The sequence below is a fragment of the Pyrus communis genome, chromosome 6, assembly GCF_041283825.1.
Source record: "Pyrus communis isolate YQ-2024b chromosome 6, ASM4128382v1, whole genome shotgun sequence".
Classification (NCBI taxonomy): domain Eukaryota; kingdom Viridiplantae; phylum Streptophyta; class Magnoliopsida; order Rosales; family Rosaceae; genus Pyrus; species Pyrus communis.
Window position 1 is genome coordinate 2,251,208 of NC_142570.1, and position 18,272 is coordinate 2,269,479.

Below are 18,272 nucleotides of genomic sequence, written 5' to 3' on the forward strand. Positions count from 1 at the left end.
AAGGGTGTGTGGTCATTTTCACTTGATAAAAGGTGTAGTGGAATTCTCATTTGTCTTATAGCAAAAGTGTGAATGTGTAGAATTGTATGTATAGCTTCATGATTGGTGGCAACCACCTCGAATCTCACATTGAAACCCACATTTGAGTCTCAACTTTCCCAGAGACTTATATATAGATTTTAAGTCTCCAATATATTGGATAATCTTAAACTCGTATTTAGACTTAAATATAAGATTTAAATTTAAATTTTTCGATGCATTAGAGACGCATTTAAATATTTATTTTAACTGTGATGAATAAATTTATTTACGATAGCAATCACCAAAAGAGTGCATAGAGAGGTCATGTATACGTATTGTAATAGGTTAATCTTGTCCGAGTAAAACCAAGTGGAAATAAAAGAAAAGAGCAACTCAAGCCGCAAAACTATTGGAAGTGCTAGGAACTTTGCACTAATCTTTGTATTTGGAACTTTTCACTTATTCAAGTGACACACGTTATTTTATTACACAAATAACAATATTTTGGCTAGAAATTAACAATGAAAAATACATAATATATTTCGAACATTAAATGTCTTGTTTTTGTGTTAAAAATGACACGTGCTATTTGAAGAAGTGACAATGTCCAAATGAAAGGTAAATGTAAGGGTTGCTAAAATTTCTCATCACGTTATCAGCGGTAATATTGATAATGGGTTTAACTCAAAAAATGGATTTTATTTACTAAAATATATGCTATTCTAGCTAGAGTTTTGCACATATTCCAAAATTCAAATGAAATCAAGGGCAGGTAAAATATCTTAAGGCATTAATACTTCTTTTTTGAGGAAAATAATTCGTAACTAGAAAAACTTATAAATCTATTTACCATATTTCTGTCAAGAAAATATTTTATTTACTATACTTGGTAAAACAAGGCGAAGTTAGTCAACAATAATGTTAACTCCCTTTTTATGTCAAATAATGTTTAAGCTATGCGCTTAAAATTTGGACTATGGACTTGCCATTTTTACAACCCATGAATTGACTGGAAAAACAACTCTTTATCCATGACTTGGAAGATGCATGCGCGACTACGTATTATTGTTGTCTAAATTACATATTAATAAAATTCTCTTTATTAACCAAAAATAGTGAAAAGATAATTTAGAATTCTATCATAAAATAAAATCATGGGCAGTTAAGTAAATTCACACAAACTAAATTTTATAGGCTTTTTTTTAAACCTCACCCATAAGTAATCTTAATATCCTTTAATTTAAAAAATAAAATATAAAAATACAAACTTCTCTCTCCCATTCCACATTCCCTCATTTTTCTCTCTCTCCCTCCCATTTTAAAAACATATGTTATCACACACAAAGTGTGGGGCATTATGCTGGTAAATTTGATTAGAACTCACCATGTGATGTGAATATATTAATTTAAAATTAATAAAATGGTCAAAAATTTGAAAGTGAGAGATTCTCTTACCTTGAAACAAAAAGGTAAAAGTGATAACTGACTGAGAGATTCTATTCTTTGTACCAACATGTTAACGAAATTTGATAATGAGCTTGTTCACACATTTTTTTTGTTTTATTATGCACACTCATATTTATTTTTGTCTATTTGGTTTTTAATTGATTTATTTAGTTTAATGATTAAAATAATCAAGGGTGTGTAGATGGGAGAAATGGGGGTGTGAAAACTATTTACCCAAATGGCAGTACTCAAACTTCATTACTTTCCAAAATAAAAATGAAATATCATGAGGGGGGAGAGACTTCTATAAAACAAAAATGACAACGTGGCAATATTTCAAACAAACTATGCAATGTCATTTGAGAAACTTAAAATGCATAATGACATACGTTAGATTCACCGTCATCTTTATGTAGGATTAAGTGTCATTTTAATGTTAGATTAACTTCTTCATGAGGGGCTTGCAAGGAGGGAAAAAAGGGGTTTGAATCATTTTTTCTATATTATAATCATCAATGTATTTATTTACTAATTTTACTTTTTTGGGGATTAAAGTTATAACTAACCTCTCCGAAAGAGGAATCTGTAATTACAGTGGTGATTGTTCTGGTGCAATCCTTTTTTTCACTGTAAAATACAAACAGAGAGACACACATGCACCGCAATTTTACTATTTTGGTAAACCATTTTCTGCCATGGCAAAAATCGACAACATTTGTGTATAAATACGCACATCCTCGATATATATAGTACCCACGTACTTAAACAATAACCCGAAGAAAAAAGTGAAAATATGATCAGTAGGAAGGTGTTGTACGTGTGTTTTTATGTGTGTGTTTCTAGCTTTGTTTTCGTCTCTGGCCCCTGTGGCCCTCTCTCTCTCTCTCTCTCTCTCTCTCTCTCTCTCTCTCTCTGCGCCGCCGACAGTCGATTAATTAAATTAGCTAGGGTTTCTTTTTCACGTGGGCTGTGCCCAACCCAATTTGCACCGCAAGAGTTAGGTATCTTGTGTTTTCTTTTCCATGCTTGAACCTCCTTGATTGGCCGAATCAGGTTAGGAGAAGACTCTGACTGAAAAGGAAAGGAAATAATTCAACTCCAAAAACTAAAACCTGATAGCAGCTGCATGTTGCTGCCTTCCAACCACAATATATCAAAAACTAGTGAAAACCCCTAGAAAAAAACACCACAAGAAAAACTATTTGAAGGCGGTGAAACACGATGATCAGGCATAATTGGATTGCTAATATAAGTGAATTGGTTATATTCAAAGTAACAAACAATAGTTTTTCAAATTACGTATTTTTTTAAATGATATTTGCAAATTAATGTGATTGGTGAATCGCATGTGTGGAGAACTGTAAGGAGCCAACCCTAGTGTAAGAGAATTGAATTGAAGCCACCTACAGTACTGCAATGACTATTATGTGTCTGCCAATAGCAAAATCATTTAGACAAGGAAAATGATTTTCTACACATATTTATTGTCCTCATGCACATTCATTTATTTACGACTTTTAGATCCAAAAAACAAAGAATATTCAAACGACATAAATAAATATGGGTGTTGTTTGGGCCCAAAATGTTATTGGGCCAAGCGTCGGTTCGGCCCAAAGCTTTTCCAAGTGTACTATATGGGCTGCCTGGTGATCCCGGGCTGTTCAGCAAAGGTGGTCGAGTCCTATTGCAAGAAGGAGTAGTTTGGCTGAGCAGAGGGGTCGAAGAAGTCCTAATACGATAAGGGATCCTAGTGCAATAAGGATTCTCGACCAGTAATGAATATGACCTCAAAAAGGAGTGAGATCAAAGTCCTAATAGGAGTAGGATTGGTCGAGATAGAGTTGGAACAGAATAAGAAGTCCTAATCCAGATGTGGTTTCAGCTCGATCTTAAGGAGGATTTGTTGCTATAAATACAAGGCACCATGCAACAATCGAGGACCCTCCACTTCAACACACAATTGCACTACGCAAACCTCTCAAACATCTTGAGAATTTTTATTTTCTTTTTCTGCCAACACACCTTTAGTTTAGATAAACAGCACTGTGAAGGCAACCGGCGAACATCTTCAATTTGAATAAACGGCACTGTTGCCGTAAATCAGCCGATCGAGGAGCACCTTCAGTTTGGATAAACAGCACTACGTCGAGGCCAACTGGTTATCTATCCAAGTCTCGGTCGAGAAGGGTTTCCGAATCCTTATTGGCAGAGGTCATCTTATTAGCCTTCTCGGCCAAGTAAGGTGTTACTCATTATGACATTCGGCACATTGAACGCCGAGTGATTTTAACAAAGGAAAAAAGGTATTAGGATGAGAAAGGTGAGAGACAAGGTTAAATCATTATAAGATGATGGATTGATAAATGTCCATTTTTTGATAGGAAGACAAATGCCCGGCCATTTGATCAACTTTTTGGTTAACATTAGTTTGACTAAAGAGACATGCACTTCTGTAAATGAAGGGATCCAAGTTAATTTATGTCGATGTCGACGGTTGAAGGTTATCGGAATTTCCGAAAAACGAAAATGTCTTGTAATTAAATAAGACGCTGGACAAATCAGTTGTCTTCTCCTAATTAAGCATGTAACCAAATAGTTATTGTTCCCACCACATGAAAAAAAAAAAAAAAAAAAAATCTGTGGTTCCCATGCACCATTACAAGTTGGGACTTTGAAATTGGAAAGAAAATATGAGGTTGACTCGTGGATGTTCTTGATATTTTAAGTTATTGATTACAGCTTATGCAAATGCATGATTAATCAGTAGCTGGAGCCGTGTACTCCATTGCACACAAAGTCAAATCATTTCTCATTTTTTTGTAGGAAACAATTATCTCCCTGTTTTTTCTTGTCAATTTAAAATACTTTCACGACAGTTTAGTTTGACCATTGGGTAAAGCTTTCTCAAAGGCTTTGGGTTCAGAAGTAAGGCTGGGAGCCCATCATCAAGGTTTCTCATTATTTAGTTTTCTATGTCATTATTTTTTCCTAGTATGTCATTGTTTTGATCATCGTGAAACAAAGATTAAACTGTCCTTTCGGGAACATCCGACAAAATTGAAACGATACAGAGAAGATTAGTATGGCCGTTGCACAAGAATGATATGCATAAATCAAGAAAGAAAGATTTAAACTTGAGAACTTTTTCATTGTTTTGAAAAATGTACAACTAGACTAATAACTAATTGGTTTATAAATGTGATTACGATATTACGCAAAGTTTCATAAGGAAATTTGGGTACTCAAGGGTTTGTTTTGTGTCAGTAAAATGTAAAAGTAAAAATTTTAAATTCTAGCAATTGACAAATTTAAGATACAAACTGTAATCAAAAGGATATTTGTAAGACTTTATTCAAATAAGTTTCATATATTTCATAGAAGTTTTTCAGTGACGTCAATTCAACTTACAAAACATGTATATATTCTTATTGTTTCAAGTTGCAGAGAAATAACAGATCACAACAAAAAATAAAATAAAAGCTTGATCAACATGATCCCTTGCAAATTTCATTCTCCACGTATATATCTCGATGGATATTATTATTAGGCAGAATCAAAGTCAAAGCATCCACCCAGGAATGTATCCATTATCATGCTGGCCCGGATTTCCAACATTCATTCCATTATGTGAACCCAAATGGGTGCATCTGCATACCCAGTGAATTTATGCAAAGTAGTAAGAAAAAGAAAAAGATTAGTGAATTTATTCACTTGTTTTTTGGGAAGCTCAAATTGTGTCTCTTAACTTTTTAAATAACACAATTTGAATTTCAAAAGATTAAGTGAGACAACGCTTGAGTTGCAAGGACTTTGTCGTAATTAATTCTCAAAAGAAAGTGATGTTGATTAATACAAAAATAATTAATGGAGTTTATTTTTTTTTAAAGGGTGGAATTAGTTACCCAATTTGGTAAGTGGAGTTGTTTCCTCCCAAGGGATGGAAGAAGGCTTCTGAGTTGGAAGGAAGCCAAGTTTGCTGAATATTGTTGTGGCCATGGCCAGCAGCTTCCCATGCCATAAATTGTGGAGCTTGCTCACTTGTTTCTTCCAGCTGTACGTTTAATTATACTTACATTTAAATAATATACTTGGAAGAAAAAAGCTGAATGGTTTCAACCCTAAACAAATTTGATGAATAATTCCTGTAAGTAATGATCAGATATAAACAATTTAATTTTGTAAAGCATAATCATTAATTTGTTTATTACCTTCCTCCTCAAGGCTTTGTTAGCTTCAACTAGCATTTGTTCCTGCTCAAGAACAATAGGCAAGGCCAGACATTATGTATATACACACACACGTAGAAAGGCGAAAACATGCATGCGTATATTGTGAAAGTGTATCGATCAATGATGTTAAAACGAGATTAATTCATGACTTACCCTGTTTTGAAGATCAGAAAGCTGATCAAGCATAAATTGAGTCTGGTCAATAACAAGTGACAACAAAAATTATCAGAAAATCATTCATCTCTTGAAGATGCATCACCATGAACTGTAAGTTGGAATGAACAATTCTAGCTAGTATTCTAATATCATAGGAAGATATATACCTATATAATTTATATGCCTCAGGCCCTCAGTCTATCCACATAAAAGCATATAGCTCAAGGAGTGAAGGCCCAGGTTTGTTAGGGTTAAGCCACCAATTTTCAAAACGCTTCAGTAGGTGAAACCAAAACTCTTTGAGTTAATTAACTAATTACCTTTGTTGACCTAATTTTGTTCAAGGAGGTCTCCAGTTGATGCTCAAGCTCCTCAAGCTCCTTTTTGTTCAGGGTGGCCAAATCTTCCCCAAGAAGGTTTCTGCGATATTAGTTAATTCAGGACCGTCATCAATCTACTTAATTTTGTTATAGAAAATAGAGGATTAGGTAATATTAGCTCGTTGGAGTAGAACGATGTAGGACGCAGAGCGTTCACTCTCAAACCGACGAGTTGGAAGCTGAGAAAGGTTATTAATGAAAATTATGCATGTAAACAGTACTACCTTTGAGATTGTTGGAGGACCTCAACTCTTGTCTCCAGCTGCAAATACTCCTGATAGCTGTTCTGCTTGGGGACAAATTAAAAACAACTTTGTCATTAGGTCACAATTTCTAGCTAGGATTCTCGATCATCAATAAACTCTAATATTATACACGCAAACAAATACTGATTGAATGTATCGGTAAGGTTGGATTGTTTTGGTTCTCATAATAGTACTCCAGCTTAATTAATTACCTGACTCCCGTTGGCTGGTCGGTTGGCGTCCACGGAACTATAACTGCATCTTTGGTACTTTTCAAGCGTTTTCATCATGCTAAAGATGAACAATTGAAAAATACAGTAAGATCACTACATTTTTAATCACAAAAAAAAAAAAAAAAAAAAAAAAAGATTGGAAACTTCTAGAATAATTAATAGATCATTGGATGATCCACAATTAAAACAATGTAGATTCAGAGGAAGAAAACAAAAAAGATTAAATATTAAGCTTTTAGATATGTAAACAAACACACATTATCTTATAGGAACAATATATTATTAATGCAAAGTCCAAACGGGAAAGGTGATGAAGGATTAGGTGAGCTAAACAATGCATAAATTACTCTCTTCTGGCTTGTTGTGGTTAGAGAGAACCAAAATTCTTGAGGCTTGGTCTTTGACATACCAATTAGAAGAATCCTAAACGAAATCGGGAGATTCCTCGAACAAATCTTCTCAATTTCAAGAAACAAACATTTGTTAAATTTAATTAACCAATAATAAACAAAGTTCAACAATATTTAACAGTTCAAATAACATGAATGAGCCACCATCCAGTGCTATGTTGTCTGTCAGCTAGATATATACCTCGTATATATATTGGCTTAAAGCGACATGCATTTGTATACTACATAAAAAGAGGAGAAATTCTGAGTTTTCAGTTTCATGTTTGTACATAGTTAGTTGCTTGCTTGGAACCCTAAAATAAGGGTGGCAACTTTTATTACTTGAAAAAGTTTGAAACCCGAAGTTAGCTTGGCATTTTTCTAGTAAAATCTTGCCATCATTTCCATTTCAAAACAGACATAATAACAAAAACTATATATATATAAACTTAATGTCTGCAATATACTTTTCAGTATGTTGTTGTAAACAATTAGCCAATACCTATCACTATGAATAGACGATTAAACAGAAGAAGGAAATATATGCAGTACTTGAGTACTGATGAGAGAACCTACAAGCATCATACAGTGATCATGTAATTTAGAATGTGATCGGAATTCGCTGAATTATGACAATCAAATGCATTAATATTAATTAAGTTATACCTCAATAAAAAAAGAAGTAAATTCATCCATCTAATAATTGTAACCGCATTAACATTGTAGAAAATCTGAAGACCAAGTCTTACACTACTAAGTTCTTTTTTTTTCTTTAACAAACAATAAGATAATTACACTACATTTGTCTAAACCACAAAAAAGATTCGAATGTAGATGCAGAAAATGAAGCACACTGCTATAATTAACTTTAATAAACATACATTTGCGACTATTAAATTTTAATAACTAATGATGTTAAAAATACAAAGTCATCGTATTCTTTTATAGAACAAGTAGCAATCAGTATAATAAGAGTGCTAAAAACAAGACTGCTCAAAGTATCACTAAATTGTAATAAAAACTGTTATTCACACTTTAAAAGAATTATCATCATAGTCCAAATTTATTAAAATCTTTCTCCAAGGTTTTTGCATGACCTTTCGCAGCTTTGAAACAAAGAGGCAGACCCTTGTCTTTCTCTTACTGAAAATAATATTTTAATTGCAGCACAAAGTACTGGATGTAGAAAAATTAAACATCAAATCAACCTGGCACCGAATCATAACAGTGACCGGTATTATTACTGGTCTCTCGCTCTCCCATTAGCAGAATATTTTTGCTTACTACAAGTGGTATTGATGCTCATTATTCTAATTATTATCGTAATATTAATTTAAATTTTTAAGATTTGTGTAGTAAATAAATATAAATATTAAAATTTAAACTCATCAAATAGTAATTAATAAAGTGGTGAGTACTACCACCACTCAAGAGTGATGGGTAAAAATGTGAAGAAAGTTGAGATTCCATCATAAAACCAATTGGCAATATGAGAAATAGCTCAATTTATTTATAAGCCCACGCCCTCTCATGAGCCTAACATGTGGACAACCTACTCTGATATCATGAAGAAAGTTGAGATTTCACCATAAAACCAATCGGCAATATGGGTAGTACTTCAGCTTACTTATAAGCACATGCAAGGTTCTTCCTCCTATCAGTGTGGGACTCATTCTCAACAAAATGCATCTGAAAATAAAAGTGCCACTGGTGACAATAAAAATAGAGAAATGCTAAGGGGATCTCTCAAAGAGGGACTCTCCATGGACTCCTTGCCACCTCACAGTTTAATGTTGATTCTTGTACAAATATTGTAAAACATATGCCAAAAATATGAGGTAGCAGAAAGTCTATATAGAATCGCTCTGAGAGTCTCCTTGACATTCCTCATAAAAAAAAATGATCAAAGACTCGGTAATTATCTTGTTAGTTATTTCTGGATCAAATTGTTCATCTTGTTGGTTTTAAAAGAGAAAAAGAAAACACACACAGACGCACACATAAAAATAGTATTAAAAACAATAAACCAAATGTGTCTAAAAAAAGTACAAAATGGTTCCCAATTCAGCAAAGTTGTTCACATTAGCAGAATCCTATGTTTTATAAGTAGCAAATACAAAAAACGAAATCAAAATTTTGCAAAACCTAAAAATTACTTGGGAAACTTTAAGCGTGTCTAATACATCGATAGGTTAACAATTTCAGAGCTTAAAAAAAAAAATTAAATTTACAAATTCCATTTCTTTAAATTTGGGTAAATTAGTCTTTAAAACTAATTAAATATAAAAGATCAAAGATCAATTTAATTAAACTATATAGGAAAAGATTGGGAAACACCACTAACAAACCAGTAAATTTGATTCCATTGTTTCAAAACCTAGTAAATTATCTTTTACCATATATAACCTGCATAATCCAAGAGAAAAAAGTGTTCTAAAAAGAAATAAAATTAAGAACGATGAGAAATAAAAGAGTTTAGATCTTTAATTATAAGAAAGGCGATAACTTCGAAAGCATCTTCTTGCTTAAAGTGATAACTTGGAACGGATCAACATATCTGAGCTGAATGAATCAAGAAGAAGAAAGAAAATGACGGAAAAATTAATGCAGCCACTCGTACATAACAGAAGGGCCACTGACATTAATCAAATACGTAAATCCAAAGTAAAATTAATGCATCCTTGATATTAAAAAATGTAAATATTATACATATATACCTAGAGGGGAGAGAGAGGGAATATATATTATATATATATATATATATATATATATAGATAAATAGATAGATATACCTTAAACTGCTTGAGAATTCATAGAGCTTGCCACGGCCAGAGAAAATAATGAGGGCAACCTCAGCATCGCAGAGAACTGAGAGCTCAAAAGCTTTCTTGAGCAGCCCATTTCTTCTCTTGGAAAAAGTCACTTGCCTGTTACTTTTATTCTCTATCCTCTTCAGCTCAACTTTACCTCTGCCCATCTCTCTCTCTCTCTCTCTCTCTCTCTCTCTCTCTCTCTCTATAGACTCGGTTAAGATCAGAGGTAGACAAACTTTCTTTCAGGAGGCTGTTTATTTAGGGTATATACGAAAAGGGATAAAAAGATGAGTGCAATATGAAGAAAATGGAAACCCCTGAAAAAGGTCTTTGTATTGGTGTTTGGTTTTATCTTTGGAAAATTCTATTCTAGTCCGTGTCTAAGATTACTTTTCGAATAAAACCTTGTCCAAGATTAAAAATTAATTCTAATCCTTGGCATTTAATTGTAATTTAATATTGAATAGGTTGGAATAATTATTGAGTTTTTTGTTTGTAGGCTATATATTGATTCCCATAAATAATAAAAATGTTATTTATCATTGATAGTTATTACTAAGTTCCCGTAACAAGAAAATTCATATATTATGCATATATTTTTCAGTGTGCATGAATTTGTCCTTATATATGTATATGCATATTACGTACATACGTATGTTTAGATACTATAATTACATACCAATACATTCGTACCGAAAATAATGTACTGATACATTCGTACCGAAACTTACGAATTGATACTTATGTACCTATGAGTAAAATAAGGTACCTAATGTTATTAGTAATGTACTGATATATTCATACCGATACTTCCGTACCTATGAATAAAATACGATACCGAAAGTTATGTATAAATTGTTTTTGTTTTGTTGTTGAATTTTTTTTAATAATAAGAATTTGAATTTTGAATAAATTTTTATATATTAATGTGATTGGAGCACCCAAAAAAAAAACATTAATTATGGATGGGCAAAGAGTTTCGAATGGTAAGTTTAAAAATAAGAAATGTGTTATAATTACTTAAATATGGTAAATTTTAAAAATAAGAACTAATATTGGATTTTAAAAACCATTCAGGTTAAAATCCCTAAAATCTAAAAGCCCCTTTTATCTTTCCTGGTAGCTATTAGCTAGAACTGTTCATTACACAAACATGTATTAAATATTCTTGGGTTGTTGTGTGTATCGAATATCCATCCATACATACAAACAAGTGATTTGCCTGGTTTCACCCTATGGTCCAGCTTTTCCACTGCATCACCCATTTTTTCTGACTTATATTTTCTTTATTTTTAGGGTATGTTTACTTAACAAAATTGAAGAATGAAGGGAAAGTACTTAACAAAATTGAAGAATGAAGGGAAAGAAAACTTAAAAATAGGTAAATGTGGGAACGAGAATTAGATCGACTAGCTCTTTACTTGATTTGATTATTAATTTTGAAGTATTTGATTATGAATTTTTAGAAGAAACTCATCATTTTCTTATTCAACGTAGCTAATCCAATTTTTTGACTTCAACGTATTTAATTACAAATTTAAGATAAACTCTTACCTTTCATATTTCATATGTTAGTAAACAATAAAATACTTCTTTACTCATATTTTGTAAACATGCTATTAACAAATAGCAAACACTGTGCAATGTCTAGAGCCTCTAGGTTACCATGTATTGCCTATCGGATGTCCAACAACAACCTTAACAGTTGCATACTTTTGGATGAACGCTCGTCGACTCCTAACTGGGAAGCACTTAAATTATGTCAGATATATTCAGTATATTGGTAACAAAGTTTCCTTTTTTATATTGTTTTAGGGAGTTTCATTTTCTTTTTTAATGAAGCAATGTTTTCTGCAAAACCCCTAACAGTAAATAATATTGAATTTACATTAACAGTAGTTTCCGTACAACCATGAAACTTAATTTTCACAATTTATTACTAAGGTGCTTAGGCCTTTATTTTTTCTTAAAGACCAGCAGGTGTGATATATATATTTATATGGGTGTTCCTCAAAATTTAGTCCTTTTTTGTATGTTTGTTTGCTAAAAGTTTAGGGAAGGGGATGCTGCCCCCATCTCAGGCCATAACATATTACAAGTTTTTTTAGGACTTACAGAGGGGATTTTAGATTTTTTTTTCGTTTTTACAATATGCCCACCAAAAGGGATTGCCAGTAACGGAATTAGAATCAATGCCTTATCTAATGAAGAGAACGATCTTTATCAACTCAATTAATGCTCCCTCATTGGCCTTTTTTGTATGTATTTCAGAACAATTATGGATTGCAGATGGAGCTAGCTATTAACGTTCTTCTTGCATGTCCTTGGGATTCCTATTATTGGGTTAATTAGATGAGTCTGAATTTTTTTAGTTCTTATATATCTTAAACCTAGCATTTGAAACAAATTTTTAGCCATTTTCCGTTCATCATCATCATTTTATTATTTACTATGCAACTATGTACCTTTGGCAAGGCCACCAGTTTCTTCAGTTATCTATAAGTGCATCTTCAGTAGACTAGCTAAAACAACTTTTTAAGTTCTTTTTTTTTGAAAATTCTTCCATGTTGTATATATAGCACGAGTATTAAATGACCTGAATTGAGTTGGATTATTGCTTTTTATTGTGGTCATGTGAATTAAGACCATCCAACACTCCTAACATTTAATGTTACATAGCACCGAAGTGAAACCCTCCTTTTTCACCCCAAATCCTTTCATATATATATATATATATATGTGTGTGTGTGTGCGCGCGCGCGCGTGCACACAACTTTTGAAGTAAAAGTATGTTTTAGTTTTAAGGAAACAACTAAATACTCGAGGTTAATCAAACTTTGAGTAGAATAGCTTAAAAGAGAAACATATATGAAACATGGATTATAAGAGTTTTCCTCTAGTTGGTGTGACGACCTGTCCTAAATTATTATATATATTTTCTCTCCTAGTGTGTAAAGTGACAATATTGCCCTAGTTGGCTTAGTGACATGGATGTACATATGTAGTTTTAAATTATTTCCTCGCCGTCGTAATTAAATCGTATTCGACGTCACGAACACGTTGACGTGAGTTAGTATCGAATCGGATTCATAACGAAAATGTTACAATTATTTGAATACATAAATGGGTAAAAATATTTTAGGGTTGAGTACACCATTCACAATAGTTCCAATGTTCTTGAGCCCAATCAGATTTTTGGGTTTCTTTCCTTGGGCCAATTGAGAATCCTATCTCTTTCTCTTTTTCTCACGGCAGCCCAATCAGAAAATGATATTTTTTTACGTTGCCCAATCAGACACACACACACACACACAAGTGTACTCTCACCCTCTTTTATCTCTCTCTCTCTCTCTCTATCTCAATCCTTCTCCCTTTGCACCGTGACACCCATACACCCAACTATCATCAAATTCACACGGATCGAGTTTTTAGAACCCACCATCACCTTTCTTGTGACTCCTAACCATACATGTAGGTCGTCGAATGGACGTCAGGAACCCGAGAACACAGAAGCTCTGACGAGGAGCTAGGTTGCTCTGGCATGATCGTGGACATTTCACAAGTTTTAAGCCTCCGAGGGGGGGCCTTCCAAGCAACTTATCTAGGATGCTAGAGTAGCTTTGGAGTGAAGTTGACGTCAGAATAGACGCATTTGAGGGATTCCATTTTTGGCAGAAACTTTTGAGAGTTTGTCTGACCATTTTCCATTGGTTTTAGGACTTCTAATAGGTACGAATGTGTTCTACTCTTCAAGACCTTCAAATCCATATAAATTTCATGGATTTTGGTTGAGAAATGAAGTAGATATTAAGCTTTGAAATTTTCTAGAAACCGACAAACCAGACGACGGCCGGCGGCGACAGACGGTGAGGACATACGAGGTTCACTGGAGAAGAAGAAGAATATTCCGTCAAAGTTGACGGAATATTCTAACGGTGTCACTTAACACCATTATATTTTAACGGAATATTCTGCTATTTTGACGAAATATTCGTAACGCCATTAGGGTTTTCCGTCCCGTGTGCTAGGCATTAGCTTACGCGTGGCTAGTGCATGTGGCATTACCTCGGCCGGCGTGTGTGGGCGTGTCCAACATCCAAAAAAATTTCTAAAAATATGAGGGTGTTCGTGTTGTTGAGTAGATCACATTAGTGTATTCAAACATCCCATTTGAGCAAGCTTTGAGAAGTTATTCCTAGGTTTTGTTTATGTGCTATTGAATTAACGTTAAATTAGTTATATCGCATATAGGTGAGACGTACCCCGAGGACGAGCGTGGATAAGCGAAACAAGGGGGCTACGATCCTGCTACTTATCAATGAGTGGGCATTTGTTTTATATATATATATATATATATATATATATATGTTTTATGATTTTCAGAAGAGAATTGTTATTGGCACTCCAAAAATCTCATTTTGCACTCCAAACTTTCTATAATTAGAAAGAAAAATACACTTGTGAGGAGTGTAGAATGAGATTTTTGGAGTGCTAATAACAATTCCCTTTTCAGAAAACGTTTTTAATTGAATTTATGCCTAGTATGCCATGTCTATACCGTTTATTACTATATTATTGCATTAGTATGAATTGTGAATTATACTATTTGATGTTGCCGAGGCTCAGGTAAGCTTCAAGCGAGTTAGCATGTGATTGGTCTTGTTGCATTGCATATTGCTATGCATTTATGCATTTAGAGCTTATTATGCTGCATCCCGGTGTAAGTGCTCCTGCCCGAGTTCAAGGCACAGCTTTCACGTGATCGTAGAACTTAAGCGTACTTATTTACACCCAACTTGTCGTACATGTCACATTAGGTGGCTCAGACTTGTGTGCAAACATATGTTGACAAGTTATAAATCCAGTTGTACAGGTCACGTTAGGTGACTCCGACTAGCATGCTACTTTATATTGGTTTCACACCAGGCTTACATCATTTAGTGCTGAAATATTATGACATGGCATACTTTAGTTTTCGCTGGCCTTGTGCATTGGTTTTTCATACCTACGTAGTAGTATTTTCTAGAAACTATACGAGGTTTTACGGAGAGGGGTTATTATGTTCATAAAGCTAAATATGTTTTCAAACACTTTGTTTTTGCCCACTCACCCTTCTGTTTTGCGCCCCTCCAGGTTCTAGGTAGCTGATCATCTTTGATGGCTCACGAGGACTACACAACGGTTCTGACGTTTCCACAAATATAAGTAAGGATCTTCTTCCTGTTTGTATAATTAGTACTTAGTTAGTTAATTTGACTTCACTTTCGTTTTACCTATGCTCTAATATGCGTGTATCTTGTATTTGATCACTTTCACACACTTACATAGTATCTCTAGTTAAATAAGTTTAGTTTTGATTTTTATTTATTCACATTTTTCTTATCATTATCACTTATGTTGTGCAGTTGGCTACATCACCCTCACGTGACAACCAGCATGCCTTGACTTCGCTCAGGGTGTGTCAGTTGGATGATAATTAATTACCGGTTTGATAACTATTTTAGCTATCTTTAAAAAAAAAAATTAAAATTAATTACCAAACTAGCTTTCAATTTAAAAAAATGAAAAAATAAAAATATTATTAGACGACTCCTAAAGTCAACTCCATTCCTATAAGAGCAAATCCATTCCACTAAGACAATTACTGCCTTGGCTATATTGAGCTAAGACAATTACTACCTTAGTGAACAATAATTGTATGTGTGCATCTCCACCTCAAAAAATAAATAGTACAGCCAATTGGTATTAATTTTTTTAAATAAAATAAAAGGTAAATAAAAACAAAAACATTTTATTTTTAATTTTCAATTTTTTGTGTCTATAGAACCGTTGTTTCCTTTGTCCTTCTTCCAACGCATTTTTCAAAATTCTCATCCGATTTCTTTTCCCGAATCCAAAATTCTCAACTGTTACTTCGAAGCCTAGATTCACAACCCAAGACTCAACTGTTGACGACGTCGCCACTATGCTCAAAGCCCTTCAACTTATGTACGACTCTCCTTCCTCCTTCTCTTCTGCTGCCTCTACCATGCAAGGCTGGAACGCCGTCAAGCTCTACCTCCACGTCTGTGGCAACACTCCCAAGGCCAAGTGAATCGTCTTCGAGAAGACCGCCTCCTCCCTCGATCACTGTCTCTTGGTGCTGCAGCCTGACCTGCAAAATTGTTTTTCTGAAAATTTGATATTACCCCTTGAAACTATATTTTCCTCTACTAAAACCCATCTCCTTTTGTTTTCTTGAATAAAGCCCGTTGACTAGCCTCCAACTGTTACACTATGTTTGGATGAGGGAAATAAATATGGAATTTTGGTAAAAGTCAGAATTTATAAATTAATAGGCACCAGTTCTCTTGTTTGGATTTATAAGCATAGAAATTTAGAATTTCCGCATGGAAAAAAAACTTGGAATTTGGGACATCCAAATCCCAAGTTCAAATTCTATGTAAATAGGTGTCATTTCTCAATTTCTATGATTGAGAGTTTAAAAATAACAAATTCTGTATTCAATTCCATTGTTCTTTTAGGTTAACCAAACAAGAAAATTTACAAATTCTAGAAAATAAAATCTCGTCATTTCAATTTCCGTCATTTTCAAATTCCTTAATAATCTTAAATTTCTTCACCCAAACATAGTGTAAACAAATTCTTTAATTAAATTTGACTTTTCAAATTGTGTATTTTTCGAATGCCTAAACTACCCCTATTAATACTTGGATGGGGTTTTTGGATCAGTTACTTGTTATATCTATTTAATTAATTTTATATATTTTACAAAATAATTCATGCCATTCATTGTATATTCAATGTTTTACTTTCAAATTGTTATAACGTGCCAATTGAAAAATAATAATACTAATTTCATAATTTTGTGCATTACATATATAAGTTAATTTACCTACCAACAAAACAATAAACCTAAAACAGCTTCAGCTAGTATTCCAATCCCTAATACACAAAACAAAACCATATGTTCCGCACAATTCTTACCTACAAAATAGTCTAATTTACCTATTACATCAAACCAAAATTTAAAGGGTCTAATTTACTTTCAAAATCGTCTAATTTACCTACATGATTTATGTGCATTAGATTAAAAGTTTATTTACTTGCCCACAAGCACAAACCCACAACATTCGAACATTATCTAATATCACTAATTTTTTTTTTTTTGGAATAGGTAAATTAATTTAAATGTAGGTAAATTGGTATAATATTTTATAAGTAGGTAAATTAATTTAAATGTAGGTAAATTAGTATAATATTTGTATGAAGGTAATTACATGATTCAAAATGCAGGTTTATTAGTATAATATTTTATAAGTAGGTAAATTAATTTGTAAGTAGGTAATTACATAATTCAAACAATATTATTTTTTCCGTACAAGATTGTCTTTCTCTTTTAAATTTGGTAAATTAATTTATATATGTTGCTAATATTTATGATACAAGAAAGGTAAAATATCCATATGGATTTAATTGCTCATCATAATTAGGTTGAGTAATAACATTTATTGACCAAATTAGGATTCTATGGCATAAGTTGTAATTGTATTCTAATAGTTGGTCATATATTTGTCTACATGGTACGCTATTTGAAATTTGGGTTTTATTTGAATGTTTAAATTTAGATGGGTTTTTATTTGGAAAATAGGAGTTTCAAGGGTCTATATCCAAATAACCCATTGTTTTTTATATGATGTTTTGATGACGTCAGCATGACGTCATAGAGCCTCAGGCATAAAGGCAAGTGAGAGTAGCCTGATTGCTGAGTCTAGGGGAGTTGGGCCCGCCGAGTAGCCCCACTGATTTGGTGGGCTGGAGCTGTTTTTGTTAAGGTAGGGCATTGAATTAGCCAATTGCAAGTGCAAGCGGTAGGGGTGGAGTTGCTCTAAGATTAGTGATATCCACGTACCTATTTTTACTTCTCATATATTAATCTCAATTTTTTTCCGTTAGATCGAATGAATTGAAGAATATCAATGACTAAAAATTAACAAGAATGTGTGAAAGATAAAAATAAGTGTGTGAATAGCATTATCCTGCCATAATACTTCATGTACCATAACAAATAGCTAGCTAGGTTTTAGTCTTCAACACAAATAAGGAACCACAATGTTAAACGTAAGATGATTATACTTTCAACCAAATGTATTTTTTTAATAGAAAATGTTATTATTATAAAAAAGGGAGAAACTTCAACACTATTACAACAAGTTAGGAGAGGAGGAGTTTCGAAGTTTGAATGCATAGATGGAAATCCAACACCCTACTTGCTAGGATGTTTGACCACATGCAAGTTGCAACCAATCAAGTGTACTAAATTAACGATTAACTTATTAACCAAAAAAAAAAAAAAAAAA

The 18,272-nt window shown here is 33.1% G+C and overlaps 1 protein-coding gene and 1 non-coding gene across 3 annotated transcripts; one reads left to right on the forward strand and one right to left on the reverse strand.

The window, feature by feature from the left end:
- Positions 1–4,499: 4,499 nt before the first annotated feature.
- LOC137711761 (U6 spliceosomal RNA) lies at positions 4,500–4,598 on the forward strand. The gene has a single exon (XR_011065108.2). It is a non-coding gene; the product is annotated as a U6 spliceosomal RNA (small nuclear RNA).
- Positions 4,599–4,814: 216 nt separating this feature from the next.
- LOC137710937 (agamous-like MADS-box protein MADS2) lies at positions 4,815–10,226 on the reverse strand. Of its 2 annotated transcripts, XM_068450105.2 has the most exons (8): positions 9,892–10,226; positions 6,690–6,768; positions 6,457–6,518; positions 6,173–6,272; positions 5,850–5,891; positions 5,676–5,717; positions 5,370–5,518; positions 4,815–5,114 (listed from the first exon to the last, which is right to left on the reverse strand). In XM_068450105.2, the coding sequence occupies exons 1-8, from the start codon at positions 10,074–10,076 to the stop codon at positions 5,027–5,029; spliced, it is 747 nt and encodes a 248-aa protein (XP_068306206.2). In that variant the 5' UTR covers positions 10,077–10,226; the 3' UTR covers positions 4,815–5,026. The 2 variants fall into 2 exon arrangements, with proteins under 2 accessions (XP_068306206.2, XP_068306207.2); XM_068450106.2 differs by lacking the exon at positions 5,850–5,891 and having other exon boundaries at positions 9,892–10,217.
- Between the last annotated feature and the right edge of the window lie 8,046 nt (positions 10,227–18,272).